Below are 16,050 nucleotides of genomic sequence, written 5' to 3' on the forward strand. Positions count from 1 at the left end.
GAGCGAGCCCTTGCTACCGCTGCTGCCTCTGCCCTCTGCGCCAGACCACGCCGCCGTGCACCACTACCCCCTGCTCCACGGACAGGTAACGTCCCCGGCCCCAGCCCTGCCTCTGGTCGCCGGCTCCCTCTTGTCCCAGGGCGCTGCCCTTGCCTGGCGTAGGGTGGCTTTGGTCCTCGGGTCCCTGCCCCTTCCTCCCCCGGTGTCCTCGCGTCCCCAGCCCACCAGGGCGCAGCTTGGTAGCATGTATCTGCAAGAAAGTTCGTGCTTCGACGTCCCGCTTTGCCTCTCGGCAGTTCTTGCAGTATATCTTCTGGGTCTCTGGACAGAGCCGTCTGGGGACGCGCACCCCAGGCCAGAGTTGGAGCAGCCTGGCCACAACTTTCGCCCCCGCCAGGGTCGCTGTGCGGAGCGCTGCGCCCAAGTAGCTGACACTGGAGCCGAGCGTTGCAGCCGCGTGCGGTGGCTGACATCGTCTCGAAGTTAATACTTTTACAGCCTCTGCCAGACTTGAAAAGCAAGCTGGGAATCAATAGCTATTTCTGATTCTCATCTGGTTTCTCCCCCTTTCAAATAGACTCAGGAAAATGCTTAAGAGAATTCGAGCCAATGGAAAGCAGCAGGGAAACCCTGCCTTTAATACTGAGAAATGCTACCGACGATTTTCCCTCCTGTCCTAGGCCTGCCTGGGTCCACCAAATTCGCTAATGACTATTCCACTTTAGAAGAGTTTGGCATTTAAAGCCTGGAATCTGAAAGAAAAAGTGACTGTACCTTTGATTAAGGGTGCAACAGCACAAGGCAGGTTGACTTTGGCAAGACCTATTGTTGGCTATCTAATTATGCAGATGCATTGAAATCAGGGAATACCATTCATTTTATTCCAAGGATTGGCCTCATTAACATATTTAAATGAGCATCGTCAGAATGCACCTTTTAATTAATTTCATTCTAATATTGTCTCGTGAGCTTTTCTAAGAGACATCGTTAGACTCCTGCCTTGGTCTTTAGACTTAATGACACGTCACATATGCGGTACTGGATATCGTATTTTGATATGTGATGCAGTTCACATTAGGTTTTATTCGATAAACGCTGGTAGCTTTTCCCATATTTTGAAAGGTTGTTATATCAGAGTGCTACCACTAGAGGTATATAACGTCAAGGAACTACATTTTTTTTTTTTCTGTAAAGAAAACTGCAGTTTTCGTGGTATAAATTTGAAAAGAAAAATCCAGAAAAACTTCCTGTTAATTACCTAAATATTTTTGTGCTACCCACTTTTAAGTAACAATATTTAGAAGCAGAAAAGTATTTTCACAGACTAGGAAATAAAACAGCATTATGATTTTTAAACAATAGATACTGATGTGTTCTATGCTTATTGAACAATGCATCTTACTCCTTCTGCCTTGATGAGGAGTCGATTTTAATTGAGGAGCCCGTCTCCTACATTGGCTGCCTCGTTCTATGTTTGCCCTTTTATTCCTTTCAGTAGGATCTCCAGTTATGTGGCTCACATTGTCTTTGCTGTAGAATCTATTTGTATTGATGAGCCTGGGGAAACTTTGACTCTTAACTCCTTAGCTATTTGTATTTAGAAAATATTAGTTAAAGGTTTCTAAAAATGATAAATCAATCAATTTGAAAGGGGTGCCATGAACTTTAGCTCTGTGCTTGTTTATGAAACCAGTTGAGGGATTTGAAAGGAATATCCAGTATTTCTCCTTTCCATGGTGGTTTCTCATTATCTCAGAGAAGAAACCTCTTTCTCACTGTATCCTCATGGTTTGGTGCTTAGTTCCTTTTCTCTGTTGAAGAATGCAGTATTGGTAATGCTTTGTGATAATTCTGATGTGAAAACTTTTCATACATTTCTCTTTGATTTGTAAATGTTTATAGTTTTTCTTGACTGGGGAAAGAAAAATTTTTTGAATCAAATATATATATATATGTATATATATATATTTCCTTTTTCTTTTTGTACCATTTTAAAAATTATTTTTATTTTTAATCAATACATATTGCAGCATATAGTGATGACATTCATCATGGGGAGTTGGTGCATATACATAACACCTCAGTTCTTTTTATATACCTTTCCTCTCTCCTCCCCCTCTCTTCATTTCTTGGTCCCATTCCCATTTGCAAAACATCTGTTAGGATTATTTTTTTTTTAAGCAATTATTCCAGTCTCTTTTGGTAGAAGTAGAGTTGATTGACTTGGGCTAATGAGAACTCCCGTCTTTTTTTGTGTGCCGTAGTGGCTATTTGGTGGCCATTCTCCGTCGATAGGACTGTCCCCCTCTTCCACTGTGGAGCTGGTGCCCATTTTCCCACATGTCTGCACTTCTCTGCCACCTCCTGTTGGGAAGAGTTGGATAGATAAAAGGATGCCTAATTGCAAGGTACAAGTGCAAATGTTTTAATTGGATAAGTGGACTTTTAATTATTTAAAGATGTTGGGTATTATCATATCAACAGAAAACACCATATATTTTCTAATTGTAATAAATTGGCCATGTAGGAATAGAAAGAAATCGTCTTGGAATTAGATTGACCTGTTCAAAAACATCAGCAGAAGAGAGGGACATTTTGTTTTAGTTAAAAATACCTGGATTCCATAGAAAAATGTAAGATTTCCAATTTCTGAATCATAATCTATTTTTTTTTAAATGTTTCAATTGTAAAATCTATAACCATTGAGAGAAATCAAGCCTTAACCATTATCCAATGCTTTGCTCTTATTGTTGTGAGTTTTCAACTTCCTGATGGCTTGATTTGACTTTTGAATTCAAATTTACTGATGGTATTCTGCTGAGCTGAAAACTAAAGACTGAGTAATAGGTTGACTTGTTCTTCAACAAATGAAGTAATGACTTCATTTGGATGGCCCTTTACTGCATAAACTGGCTGTGGAGCCAAAGTGCCTAGGTCAGTATTCAAAGGCTAGTCCTGGGGACTTCAGTTAAGAGATAATTGATGTCAGAGCCCATTTCTTCAAATTTTACCTCAGTCCATTTCAAGAGTATTCAGTAGCAGAATGCCCAATATCTGACCAACATAAGACAACATATATATGTATGTAGCTTTTATTATGTGCCTCTCCTTAAATGTTATGCTTGCATTGTTTTTGGACAGATCTTTTTTAATAATTCCTTTGCTCTGGATTCAACGTGGATACATCCTGAGGAGTCAAGACTTTTTCATGGGCTTGAAAAGCCTCATGTCCTGGCAAATCAAGTAGCTTTGTCTCTGTCCAGACCAGCACCTGCATCCAGGCCTCTTCCCACCATGGTGTTAGCACCTCAGCCTACACCAGGTTGGTGCCCAAATAACAGTGGCAATATTTGTTTGTCTTTATCATAGTTTAGTATTAAAATCTATGTGTCACTTTAATGACATAGTGCTTCTGGTAAAGTCTCTTATCATTTAATCCATGTTACGAATTTATTTGTAAATGAAGCTGGGGTAGTCATCCACTTTATTTGGTAAGACTATAGAGCTGTTTTTGAGATGAGATGGTTGAGAGATTTGCACAGAATTGTATTTGTGGTGCTCTCTATATAGACTTGGATTGTTTTCTGTTGATACCTTTATAGGGACACTAATTGATCAGTCCACTTATTTAAAAATGTTATTTTCCTGAGATGAGATAGCAGGCGAGCATACTTGCTGGTCTGCAGGACAGGGGCACATGTATGAGTTCTGTGAATTTTGCCTTTGTGTTGGGGATGATGGTGGAGATGGGCTATAAATGCCCTGGTTGGAAGATGGATCAAGTTCTGTCTTTATTTTTTTATTTTTTTAAATTTTTTTTGGTACCGGGAATTGAACTCTAGTCCTTGCGCTTGCAAGGCAGGCCACCAAACCACTGAGCTAAATCCCGGGCCCAAGTTCTGTCTTTAGATTCTAGTGATCTGAAAGAACATTTGTCCTGGAACAGATTCGCATGAAACAATCCCTGGATGAAAGATTGTATAATAAACCTGTATCATAACAGGAGAATAAAATCATCTTATGAATTTTTAAATTGATTTTTAAAATCACCTTAACATATGATCATATTATAAAAGCAAATGCTGCCGGTGCCAAAATTGTCTTGCGGTCCCTTCCATTATGGAATATTTTATGACTTTAGAATTATATTATCTTCCTGTAATTTCCTACCTACCAAGCTTATCTCAATATGTGTCTCTGAAATTTAGTAATAAGGATGTGTTCCTCTGGATAATGCAGTGCTAGTCTAGGAGAGATATATTTATTTTTCCTCTGTTTGCTTACCTATTTATTTCAATTTGCTGTAAGTCATTTTTTAGCAATAGGTTAGGAAGAACAACCTAACTATGTATGTTTCTCACAGGCCTTAATGATTCTTGACTGAAACTTGTCTTCTATTCTTGTAATTGTGCATTACTGATTGACTGAAATCTGATCAAGCATCGCACATGTTTATATTTATAAACATTTTACACCAAGATGATCATGTTTCCTATTTAAGTTGGTAGAGATAAAAGATGCTTCAGTGGCATGTATTATGCCAAGATGACATGGCTTTGGGTAAGTTTTTTAGTACATGAAAGAATAATATTTCGGTTTTCTGATGCATTGGCAAACACTGTCACCAAAAGGGTCAGCAAGTTTAGTTTTTAAAAAATAGTAAAAGCAGTTCACCTAATTTAAGCAAGTCTTTGAATGAAGCTTCTTCCTCCCAGGCCATCACTAAATATGATATAGTCCTTTCCCAGCTCATTGGAAATTCATTCTGTGAACATGAAAATATCCATTTAATTGGAGCAGATCATGGAAATTTATTATAGATTTTTAAATCATAGGGATGTTGTTTACTTACTGTTATGTAGCAAATGTATAATACTTTGTTTAGAAAATATCCAATGATTAACTTTTGACATTTTGACCAATCTACTTTAAAAGATGTTTTTCACAAATATGATAAATATTAGAATTACCCTTCATTCTGGTCTTGTCTACCACTTGTCAAATCTGTGCTTTTTCTCTTTTCTGTTTTTTGACTTATGGGTTACAAATGAAACTAATGCAGTTTTACTTATCTTTTGGGGAGAAATGTACCTGTCTCCAAAGTAATTTAATCAAGTTCATTTGTTTTGTTAGGAGTTTTTGAATTTCTTCACTAAAATTTCAATTTTTTGATAAATTTCTGCATTCTTAAAAATTATCTAGCTCTAGAAAGCATGTTTTGAATGTTCCTTAGCCCAAAGAATATATTTAATGGGTTGTTTGTGTAATATTAACTTTTTAATAAAAAGCCAAAAGAGAGGAAAGTACAGGTGGAAGGCAAACTCCAGGACAGATAAAAATATGGGGAGGCTGAGATGAGAGGATTAGAGGTTGGAGCTCAGTCAGGGCAAGTTAGCAACTTAGTAAGACCCTGTTTCAAAATATAACATAACATTAAAAAAGGCTAGAAGTGTTGCTTGGTGAAAGGCCTAGGGTTTAATTTCCAGTACTGCACACACATATAAAATTAAAATACCTCATGGAAATTATGGTTTAAGTAACTACAAATTACAAGTTTATTAAAACATTTGCATGGAAATTTTCAGATACATTGTCATTAGAATTGCTATTATTTTTGTATCCTCTTATAAATTGATAAGCGTATATATTTAATTTATATTATAACGTTATACATTTATAAATGCATACAGTTGTGTGAATGCGATAAATATAAAATGTATAATGATAAGTATATTATATAGTTAGTATATTACATTGATCAATCTTGTTATATATTCTTATATTCAGAAGTAAGTGGCCTTAAAATCAGATATATTTTATTGATTCCATTTAAATTAATCAACGAAGTATAATTAGAATTCCCACAGAGATTTAAAAATAAGTCGAAACCCTTCATTTTAAACAGGCCTTGTGATCTAAGCTCAGTTTGTTTTCTTAGAGAGTAATTTTTGGGCAATAAGTGTTCTTTAAGTACTTTTAAAATATGCAGTCATTTTACAGATAGTGGCAGTTTATGCCATGAAATCAGCTGGTGCACACACAGCAAGCAGGTTGGAGTAAATAGGCTGTTGGATGAACTGAGTTAAAAGTCACTATGGAGAGCCTTGCGGAGTGACCTTCGAGACTCAGATTAATATTGCATCCTCTCCACTTTTTAAGAATCAACTGTAAGGTACAGGGGCACAGATAAAATGAACACAACATGAATGAAAACCATCTAAAATTTAGTGTCACAAAGGGCTTCAGTTTTTGTACATATTGGCCTCATCTGTGATGGCAGTGATGATATTGGTCACCTGTCATTATTCTTGATCTATCAAAGGCCTGTTGGTCACTTTCAATTATAGAAACTTCTAGTTAATGTTCACTTTTTCCTTATTCATTAAGCATGCTCTTTTGCAGGCTCTGGTATATCCGAGGCTATTGTCTTGTTCGGCTCAGGCTGCCATAATAATGACAAAAGACAAACATTGCCTGGGTGGTTTGAATAGCAGACATTATTTCTCCAGGCTGGAAGCTGGAGAGCAGGGTGCCACATAGTTGCGATCTGATGAGATCATGCTGGGACTGTAGCAGGCTGCCTTCTTGCTGTGTCCTTGCATGACAGAAGGAACAAAGCAGCTCTCTGGGTCCTCTTATAAAGCACCAGTCCCATCACGGGGGCTTCCCATTCATGGCTTCATTTCCTATCCCCACATTTTAAAGCCATTGCCTTGAGTTATAGGAGCTTCCATGTGTGAATCTGGGGGATCAGAAATACCCAGTCCATAACAGCGCTGTTGAAGAGTTCCCAGGCTGGTGGGGAACAAACCAGTCAGTAGACCAGACTCATGATGCCTTGCAAAGTGATCTTGGAGTGTCTTCAGGGAGCCTCGGGAGGGCATCTTCAGAGACGGCCTCAGGGTAAGGAGCAGAGAATGGATTCCAAGGCAAGGGAGCAGAATGTTCAAAGGTACAAAACCATGAGAAACATTGTATGGCAGTTAATTGCAGGTGGGTAGCTGTGCCTAAACCCGGGGAGGTAATGAGAAGAAGTAGGTGCTGGGAACAGTGCTGTGGGCCAGTTTTAGGCCTGCGTGGGTCAGTTTCAGGCCAGGAGTGCTGTGGGATTTTAAGTTAATCTTGCTCTTCCTAGAAAGTATGAATTTCCTCCAGAAAGCAAAAGAGCTCCCAAGAAGGCAGGGAGCACTTAAAATGATCTGAAAAATCCAAGCATACAAAATTAGGCAGTTGCAAGATTTTGAAGGCTGGGTAGAGGAGTCTGAGCCTTCAGTTGACCAACTTGAGTTACAACCAGCCCTCTTGAATGAATTGACTTCCTCAGCCCAGGGTGCACTGTATTAGGGACTTTAATGTAACTGATTAGTGCGTTACACATCTGATGAAAGGAGGGTGACATGAGTGCATACACTGAGAATTTCATTAGAGAAATGAAAATGTAGACGTTCAAATTAAAACATTAGAAAAATAAAATGGTATCAGAGATGAAAATGACATTTGTGGATGTATGAGTGGATGGGACATAGCCAAGGTAAGAATCAATAAGTTACTATAATTGTATGTCCAAGAGAAGATAAGTGAAGAAATGAAGGATTCTTCCTCAGCTTTGTGAGATAATATCAAATGCTTTAGCATACACAAAGCTGAAGTTGCAGGAGGAGAGAGAAAATATGACAGGAAAAATATTTGAAGAGATAATGACAGAAGGTGATGCAAAAGAATGAATGCTGTCCAACTGCAGATCCAAGGAACTTAAAAATAGCAAACCCCAAAACACTGAAAAGTAGCAAAAACAAAAAACAGGTTGAAACTCAATACTCGTATTCAAATTTGTGATTCAAAGACAAAAAACAAATCTTGAAGACAGAAGACAAGTTTTATCATGAGACTGTACACAAGCCGAAAGACAGTGATGTCATATGTTTAAAGTACTGAGATACAAATCTCTCAGTACAGAAATTAAACCATGAAAACTTGCTTCTCAGAATCCAAGGTGAAATACCGTCCCAAACTAAAGCTGAAAAGACTAAATTGCCCAGGAGATCTGCAGCTGAAGAAATTATGAAGAAGCATATCAGTAAGATATAATATCACAGCGCAGAGAAACTTACTTCTGCGTAAGACAATAAAGAGCAATAGAGGGGGCAAAATAGTTTTTTTTCCCTCATTTTTAGTTGTTTTGAAAATTACTGCATAAAGAACAAAGAATAATGATACAGCACATTTAAAGTCAAAATGTCAATATTTTCACATAGGATTTGAGGGAGGAATTAGAAGCATAAAATTGTAAGACTCTTCTACTGTACATTAAGTAGTATAGTAATGTTGAAGATGAATTTCGATAAAGGTTCCTTTTTAATATATATAAAGACATGCTTTTCACTTACATGTTTTATGCATAATTCCTTATATAAATTCTTTGTTCTTTGATAAGTAATATCTATTAATTTTCTAATATAGAATTGGTATTGCAATCCAAGGAAAATGCTTTTATACACAGATATAGTGAAACATGGAGCACACATTTAAAAATTGTGAAAAGGTAAACCAATAAATAACAGAAAATAGAGAGGTAAAACAGAATTATAACACATATTCAACGAAACGCAAAAGTAGGCAGAAAAAGTGAACAAAAGATCACAGATGGCACAGCAACAGAGTATAAAATGACAGACTTAAATGTTGTAACTTAAATGTGGTTAAACTCCCTGCTTAACTGCCAGAGCTTTTCAGATTTTCAGCCCCAGATATGTAATACAAAAACTCACTTTTAAGATGAGGATTCAGAGAAGACACCAGTAAAAGCAAGGGGAAGACACACACACACACACACACACACACACACACACACACACACGCAAAAGAGAGAGAGAGTTGAACTGGCAGTATTGTTGTTTGGCAAAACAGAAAGTAGTACCGGGGATAAAGCAAAGATACCAAATGACTAGAAAATATGCAAGAAAAAAAACTTATCAAGAAAAAATAAGGAAGATACCCAGCAGAGAGATGGCTGGGTCAAATGGGACCTATAATCCTAGTTCTTTGAGGTATCTCTGTAATGATTTCCACAGTGGTTGCACCAGTCTGCACTCCCCCCAGCAGTGGAGCAACGGTTCCTTTTTCACCACAGCTGGGCCAGCATTTGTTATTGGTTGATTTCTTTCTTTGCGGGGAGGGGTTGAGACAGGGTCTCACTATGTAGTTGAGACTGACCTGGAACTCGCTATGTAGGCTAGGCTGGTCTCGAGCTCACAGTGATCTTCCTGCCTCAGCCTCCTGAGTGCTGGGATTACAGGTGTGTGTCACCACAGCTGGCTCATTGGTTGATTTCTTGATAGCAGCCATTCTTTCTGGGGTGAGGTGGAACCTTAGGGTTTTCATTTGCATCTCTCGAGTAACCAGTGATGTAGAACATTTTTCATACGTGTATTTGCTATTTCGACTTCTTTGAGAAATGTCTGTTCATTTCAGATTCCCATTTTTGGATTGGGTCTTTATATTTGGGAGGTTTGATTTTTAAAAATTGTTAATATTTTCCAGAAAGCAGACCTTTGTCTAGGAACAGCTAGTAACATTTTTTTCCTACATTGTGGATTGTCTCTTCACACTGTTGCTGGGTTCTCTTGCTGTGTGGAAGCATTTTAATAAGAAGAGATCCCACTTGTTGATTCTTTGTGCTAGATCATGTGTGACTGAGGTTTTGTTAAATCTTTTCCTATGCCAATGTCTTCCAGAATTCTACCTAACCTCTCTTCCAGCTGGTTTAGTGTTTCTGTTTTAATATTTAGATCCTTAATCCATTTCTATTTTAGTTTAGTGCATGGTGAGAGATAATAGGTTTAGTTTTAATCTGTGACAAGTTGAAACCCAGTATTTCTAGCACCCTTTATTAAAGAGGCTGTCTTTCCTCCAGTGAGGATGTTTGGCTCCTTTGTCAAAGATGAGGTGGCTGTGTGTGTCTGGAGTTGTTTCTATATCTTTTAATTTGTTCCACTGGTCCTCCTGTCTGTTTCTTTGCCAGTACCATGCTGTTTATATCACAGCAGCTTTGTAGTATAGCTTCAAGGTGGGGATTGTGATACCCCCTACCAAGAATTAAAATAATCATGCCACAGTGATACATGTAAACCCACGTTCATAGCAGCACAACTTGTAATAGATAAAACCTGGAAACAGCCCTATTGCCCATCAACTGGAGACTGGATAAAGAAAATGGAGTACTACTCAGCCATAAAAAATGAGAAGCTAGAGACATGTATGACTAAATGAATGCACATTGAGGCCATGCTCTTAAGTGAAATAAATAGGACCCACGTGTGTAAATACCAAATAGCTTCTCTAGTGTGAGAAAATGAAAGTGTGAATACAGATTAGAATGTATAATAGATAATGTGAAATAGGAAGAAGTGCTCCAAAGGGGAAGGGGAAGTTGGAAGTGTAGGGGACAGGAAAGAAGGGAAGAGAATAATTAGAAAAGGAAGAAATAGAAGCAAAGTCTTTGTAAATAAGGAAGGGTGGAAGGGTTGAAGGGAAGATAGGGGAATGGGGAAAAGTATAAGAACCAAGATATATTATGTAAAGATACAAATTCCCAATAATGAGCATTAGCATATTGTATACCTAAAATATACCAATAAAACTAATGAATGAAAAAAAGGACTAATCATTTGTATTCACTGTGTATTTATACTTAGAAGTATCTATATAAACCTACATATCTCTATCTATCTATCTATCTATATCTATATATCTATCTATGTATCTTTCTAAGAAAACATAAGGGCTGGGGATGTACCTAAGCACTGCTGGGTCTGCCTGGCAAGTACAAGTCCCTGAGTTCAATTCCTGGTACTAAAAAAATAAAATAAAATAAAAATAAAAAAGTAAGAAAGAAAATATAGCAGTTCTCATAAGAGAGCTTCAAAATACACGAAGCAAACCTGATAGAACGGGGAAATAACATGGACAAAGACACAATTAAGTGATTTCAGTACTCGCATCTCAGCAGCTGAGCAGCATGAAAGCAGAATATCAGCATTTGGAGAACGTACAGGATTCTGTCCACCAGCCTGACCACGCAGATGTCTGTAAACCTCTACCTCACAATACATAACATGCTTTTGTAGGCACACAGAACGTGCATTAATCATGTATTCTGGATTCTAACATGCACTAATAGATTTGGAATGATCAGAAGAATACACCTTTTGTTTTCTGATCATAGTAGAATTGAGTAGATCACTAAAAAAATACAGAAACAAGATGTTTCAACTGTATGAACATGGGATGAAATACTCTCAACATTTAGGTCAGTGAAACAGTAAATTAGAAAATGTTTTGATTTGAATGAAAATGAAAATCAATGTAAAAAAGTCTTGTGGGACATAGCTAAAGCCAGGCTGAGATGGAAATTCATTGCATGAAGATGCCTGTATAAAAGAAGAAAAATCTCAAATCAATTATCTCTGTTTCATCTTAAGAAACTGGGAAAAGGAGAATCACTTCAACCAAAAGAACCCGAAGGAAGTAAAAAAGATAAGAGCCGATATCAAAGAAATTAAAGACATAAAAATATATAGAAAATCAATGAAACCCAAAGCTGAATTTTTAGAAAGATCAATGCAATTAATAAACTCCTATCTATATTGAATAAAAAGGAACAATTGCACAGATGACTAATGTCAGGAATAAAAAGGGGGCATTATGGTAAATACTAATAAAATATAATAGGAGATATTGGAAACTACTTTTTGATGGTAAATTCAGTATCTTTAATGAAGTAGATACATTCTTTGTAAGTCACAAGCTGCCAATGCCCACTAAATAAGGAATAGACTAGCACTACCACTACAGTATGTCTATTTAAAACATTGAGTTTATTGCATAAATCTTTCAATATTGTGTATGCCTTTCCTAACAGAAAACTTCAGGTCCTGACAGTTTCACTGCTGAGTTTCACCAAATATTTTCGGGAGAAGTAATACACAAATTTAAGTAAACTTACTCAGAGAATGAAAGAAGGAATGACATTCTCCAGTTTTCTGACGTCAGAATTCCTCTAACACAAAAGCCCCATAGATATTACAAGGAGACAGTAGCAGCCAATATACTTCCTGAACACAGCTGCAAAAGTGTTCAACATCATAACAGGCCAGATCTAGCAATATATAAACTCGATAATATATTATGCCCAGTGATTTTTCCCCTCTTGGAATGCAGTGCTGATTCATTATTAGAAACTCAGTTGATGTTATTTATTAAAAGAACAAAGAAGAAAATAAGATCATTTTAATAGATTTAGAAAATGTTTTTGTCAAACTCAACACCCTTCATAGTAAAAGATAATTTAAAAATCCCACTTTTAATACAACTAAGAATCACACAGAGTGACCTCAGGTGTTCAGAAGACAGCTATGAAAGAGCTACAGCTAGCATTGTATGTAACAGTGAAAGCTTTTCTCCAAGATGTGTCTTGAACACTTCCATACAGCATGGCACTAGAAACCGTTAGCAATGCAACAAGGCAAAAAGAGAATAGAAAGGAAGGAAGAAAGTAAGTAAAGAAGAAAGGAAATAATACAGATTGGAGGGGAGAAATGAAACCATCTGTATATGCAGACAAAATGATTGCCTGTTTAGATTATCTTAAAAAGTCTACTGAAAGCTACCAGTACTAGTTTTAGTAAGTTATTTAGCAGGACTGTAGGATGCAAGGTCAATGTACAAAATCCAGTAACATCCATATATTACTTCTGATGAACAGTTGGGATATGAAATAAAATATCAGCATAATTAAAAAAGCACAAAGCATACAATATTTAAGAGACTGACAAATCTCTAAAACCCACAAAATATTGGTGAGAAAAAGTAAAGAAGACATGAATATAAGAAAGATTTTTAAATCACAGAATAGACAACTCATAATATTTAAGATGATAGTTCAGGCAACCCTGAGCAAAGTCCCAGTTTCATAGAAATTGATAAGAGAATTCAGTAATTGCTTGTAGAAGGGGAATAGCCACTCCAGTGTTGACAAAACAACAGAACAGACAAACACAGCAGACTCGTACATAATTGATGTGAATGTTCACAACAGAGTAACAGGATCAGACATTCGTGCACTTGACAGAAGTAGAGGAATAGAGATCAACAGAGTACAGGTGCTGGCCATCCAGAAGGAGGGATACACACAGGTGGGCGATTGATTTATGACAGAGGTGTAAAGAAAATTGAATAGAGTAAATGCTTTCTTTCCAACAAATGGCCTGAGCAACTGAACATCTATCTTCCAAATAAACAAACAAACCTTGACCAATACCTTGTACCAATACCATACACAAAAATTAACTCAAATAGATTATAGACCTACTTATAAAATAAAACTATTATTAATTCTGAAAAACACATAAAAATTTGTGATCTTAGGTTGGGTAAAGATTTCTTAGATATGACATCAAAGGCATAGACTGTAAAAGAAATCACATTGATAAGCTGGACTCCATCAAAATGAAGAGCTGTTGCTCTTTCAAAACACATTTAGTAGAAAGGCACACAATGGGAGAACAGATTCATAAAACATAGACCTGATAAAAAGTTAACCTTTGGCTTATACAAAGAACTCTCAGAAGTCGATTATAAAAAAAACAAATAACCCAACAAAATTGACAAAAAATATAGGACCACACATATCAACAGCTAAAACATAGATTGCAAATAAGCATATAAAAATACCCTCAATATCATATGTCATTAGGAGGTGTAAATTAAATTCACTATGAGATTCCCTATACCTCTCTTATAGTGGCTATGATTAAAACTGGAAATTGATAGACAGCTGACACTTCCAGAACAGCTGATGGGGATGTAAAGCGGTGATCATGTTGTAAATTAGCTCTCAGTTTGTCATCTACGTGCCCTTACCACATAGCAATCTCACTCTTATGTACTAACCAAGAGAAATAAAAGATACAAGTCCACAAATACCATATACTTGTTTATAATGTTTTTGTTCCTAAGCAACATTAGCTGTGAATGGATCAACTTGAATGTATCCAAATAATGGACAGTGGCACAGAAAAGGCATGAACTTATGACAAATGCAGCAACGTGAATGAATTCCCCAAAGCATCGTGCTATGTGAAAGAACCCAGAATCAAATATTACACTATATATGATCCCACCTGGCAAATCTAGGAAAAGAAGAATTTTAAGGAACAGGCCATATATTAGTTGTTTGAGGTGTTTACAGATGGGAGGAGGCTCTCTACTGCAAAGAGCAGAGGGGACAGTATGGGATTTGACTCTGGACAGGCTTACAAGCCTCTGTGTTTTGTTAAATTCAGAAAACTGTAAACCTAAAAAGACAACTTATTAAAGTGTATATTGCACATGAATTCACCCAACTGTTTAAAAAAGGACTTGAAAGCTCATGTAAAAAAGCATGGGGATTTTATTTGATCCCCATGAATATAACAAATAAAAAATACGGAGACAATTAGAGGAATCCAAACACTGACCATATATTTAATAGGTTTAAGGAATTAAAATTAACTTGTAGGAGTTAGAATTCTATAGTAACAGTTTTAATATTTCCTATGTTTTAGAGATGTCTTCTTCGGCACAGAAAGATGGTTTTACTTCAAAATAATCCAGGTGTAGGTATAACAATGAAAGAAGGCTGGGCTGAGCTGGTGATTGTGGGAGGTAGGTGATAGAAACATGATCTCATGACAGCATCCTCTCTGTTTTTATAGAAAGTAAAGCTTTTATAACAAAATTAAAGAAAAAGAACAGGAAAGAAAAAATATTAAAAAATTAAAAGTGTGATCTACATAACATGATAAAGCACCTCAAGAAATCACAAAAAATGATTCCATAGTTTTTACTTATACACCAGAGTATAACTGAACTGAAAAATAGTGATGGATGATAAAGAAACATTCACCAACCTTGAAGTTAGACTACTGAAAGATAAATGAATGATGCAAAAATTGAAATTATAAAAATATGCCCTTTATAAGATTGCCAGACAAGAAGTGAATATATTGTAATTAATAAGTAGCCATATAACACTAACGGGGAAATCTAAATCCTGGAATGATGATATTAAATACTGAAATATGTATGTATAGGGTCAACATAAATTAGCTTTCAAGTCAAGTCACTGAAAAATTGGAGGAAGCAAAGCAAAATATGAAGAAGTAAATGATAAAAAATGGCAGTCATATTTAAAACAATAAATTGTTTAAAAACCTCCTGTGGACACAAAAACAAATTACCTGATGAAAAGAAACACATTAACATTATCTCTGCTTGATACTGTATTTCTTTAATTAGCTAAACTTTTCTGGGACACAGAGCTGTTCAACTTGAACCCACGTGGGGCAGGTGCATGAACCTCTCTAAGTCTCCTGGACTCTTGTGACTGGTCAGGAGCTCAGTGACCTCATCCTGTTCCTTTCTGCTGGCCCTGAGTTCCATCTGAACTTGAGTCTGCAATATTATTAGGAAAATCACCCAAATTCCAAGGAGAATCTTCTCATGATATAGAGATTGTTTCAGAACATAGAAAGTGGTGAAACTGATATACACATTAGGAAGTTGGTTACCAGCTTTGTCACTATTTTCTGCAAAAATGCAAAAAATTAGAAATGGATAAATTACATAGACAAATCTTAATTATAAAAATAGCTATAAAAATTCTAAAAGTATTGAGAATGTCCCAGTTTAGTAGTGGAGGACATTTCATGGTCACAAAACTGTCATAATAACACATTCATAATGCATCATATCTTTGTGTTTCATAAGAAAAAAACCATGTCAATAGACTGTATGAAAATGGATTGTTTGATAAAATATCAATTCCACGCCAAAAGTTAAGAAACCAAAAGGTGAAGGGAAGCTGGTGCAGAAGAGTGACCCAAAGCTCCCACATCACAGCAATGTTGGCGTTCCCAGCCTCAGATTGTTTTTCATCACCTGACTTTAAGAGTTTTCAGGAAGTTGTAGTTATTTTAACAAGAAACGAAACAGAAACCTGCAATACTACCT

At 36.5% G+C, this 16,050-nt stretch overlaps 1 protein-coding gene across 1 annotated transcript in view; it reads left to right on the forward strand.

The window, feature by feature from the left end:
- Window positions 1-16,050, forward strand: part of Tcerg1l (transcription elongation regulator 1 like) — a 199,065-nt gene that overhangs the window by 1,094 nt on the left and 181,921 nt on the right. Inside the window, exons 2-4 of the mRNA XM_010621463.2 lie at window positions 4-85; window positions 2,265-2,408; window positions 3,142-3,322. Coding sequence (XP_010619765.2) covers window positions 4-85; window positions 2,265-2,408; window positions 3,142-3,322 — 407 coding nt within the window. The remainder of the gene's footprint in view (window positions 1-3; window positions 86-2,264; window positions 2,409-3,141; window positions 3,323-16,050) is intronic.

Source organism: Fukomys damarensis, unplaced genomic scaffold (genome assembly GCF_012274545.1).
Source record: "Fukomys damarensis isolate Sample0158 unplaced genomic scaffold, DMR_v1.0_HiC HiC_scaffold_8, whole genome shotgun sequence".
NCBI classification, from domain to species: domain Eukaryota; kingdom Metazoa; phylum Chordata; class Mammalia; order Rodentia; family Bathyergidae; genus Fukomys; species Fukomys damarensis.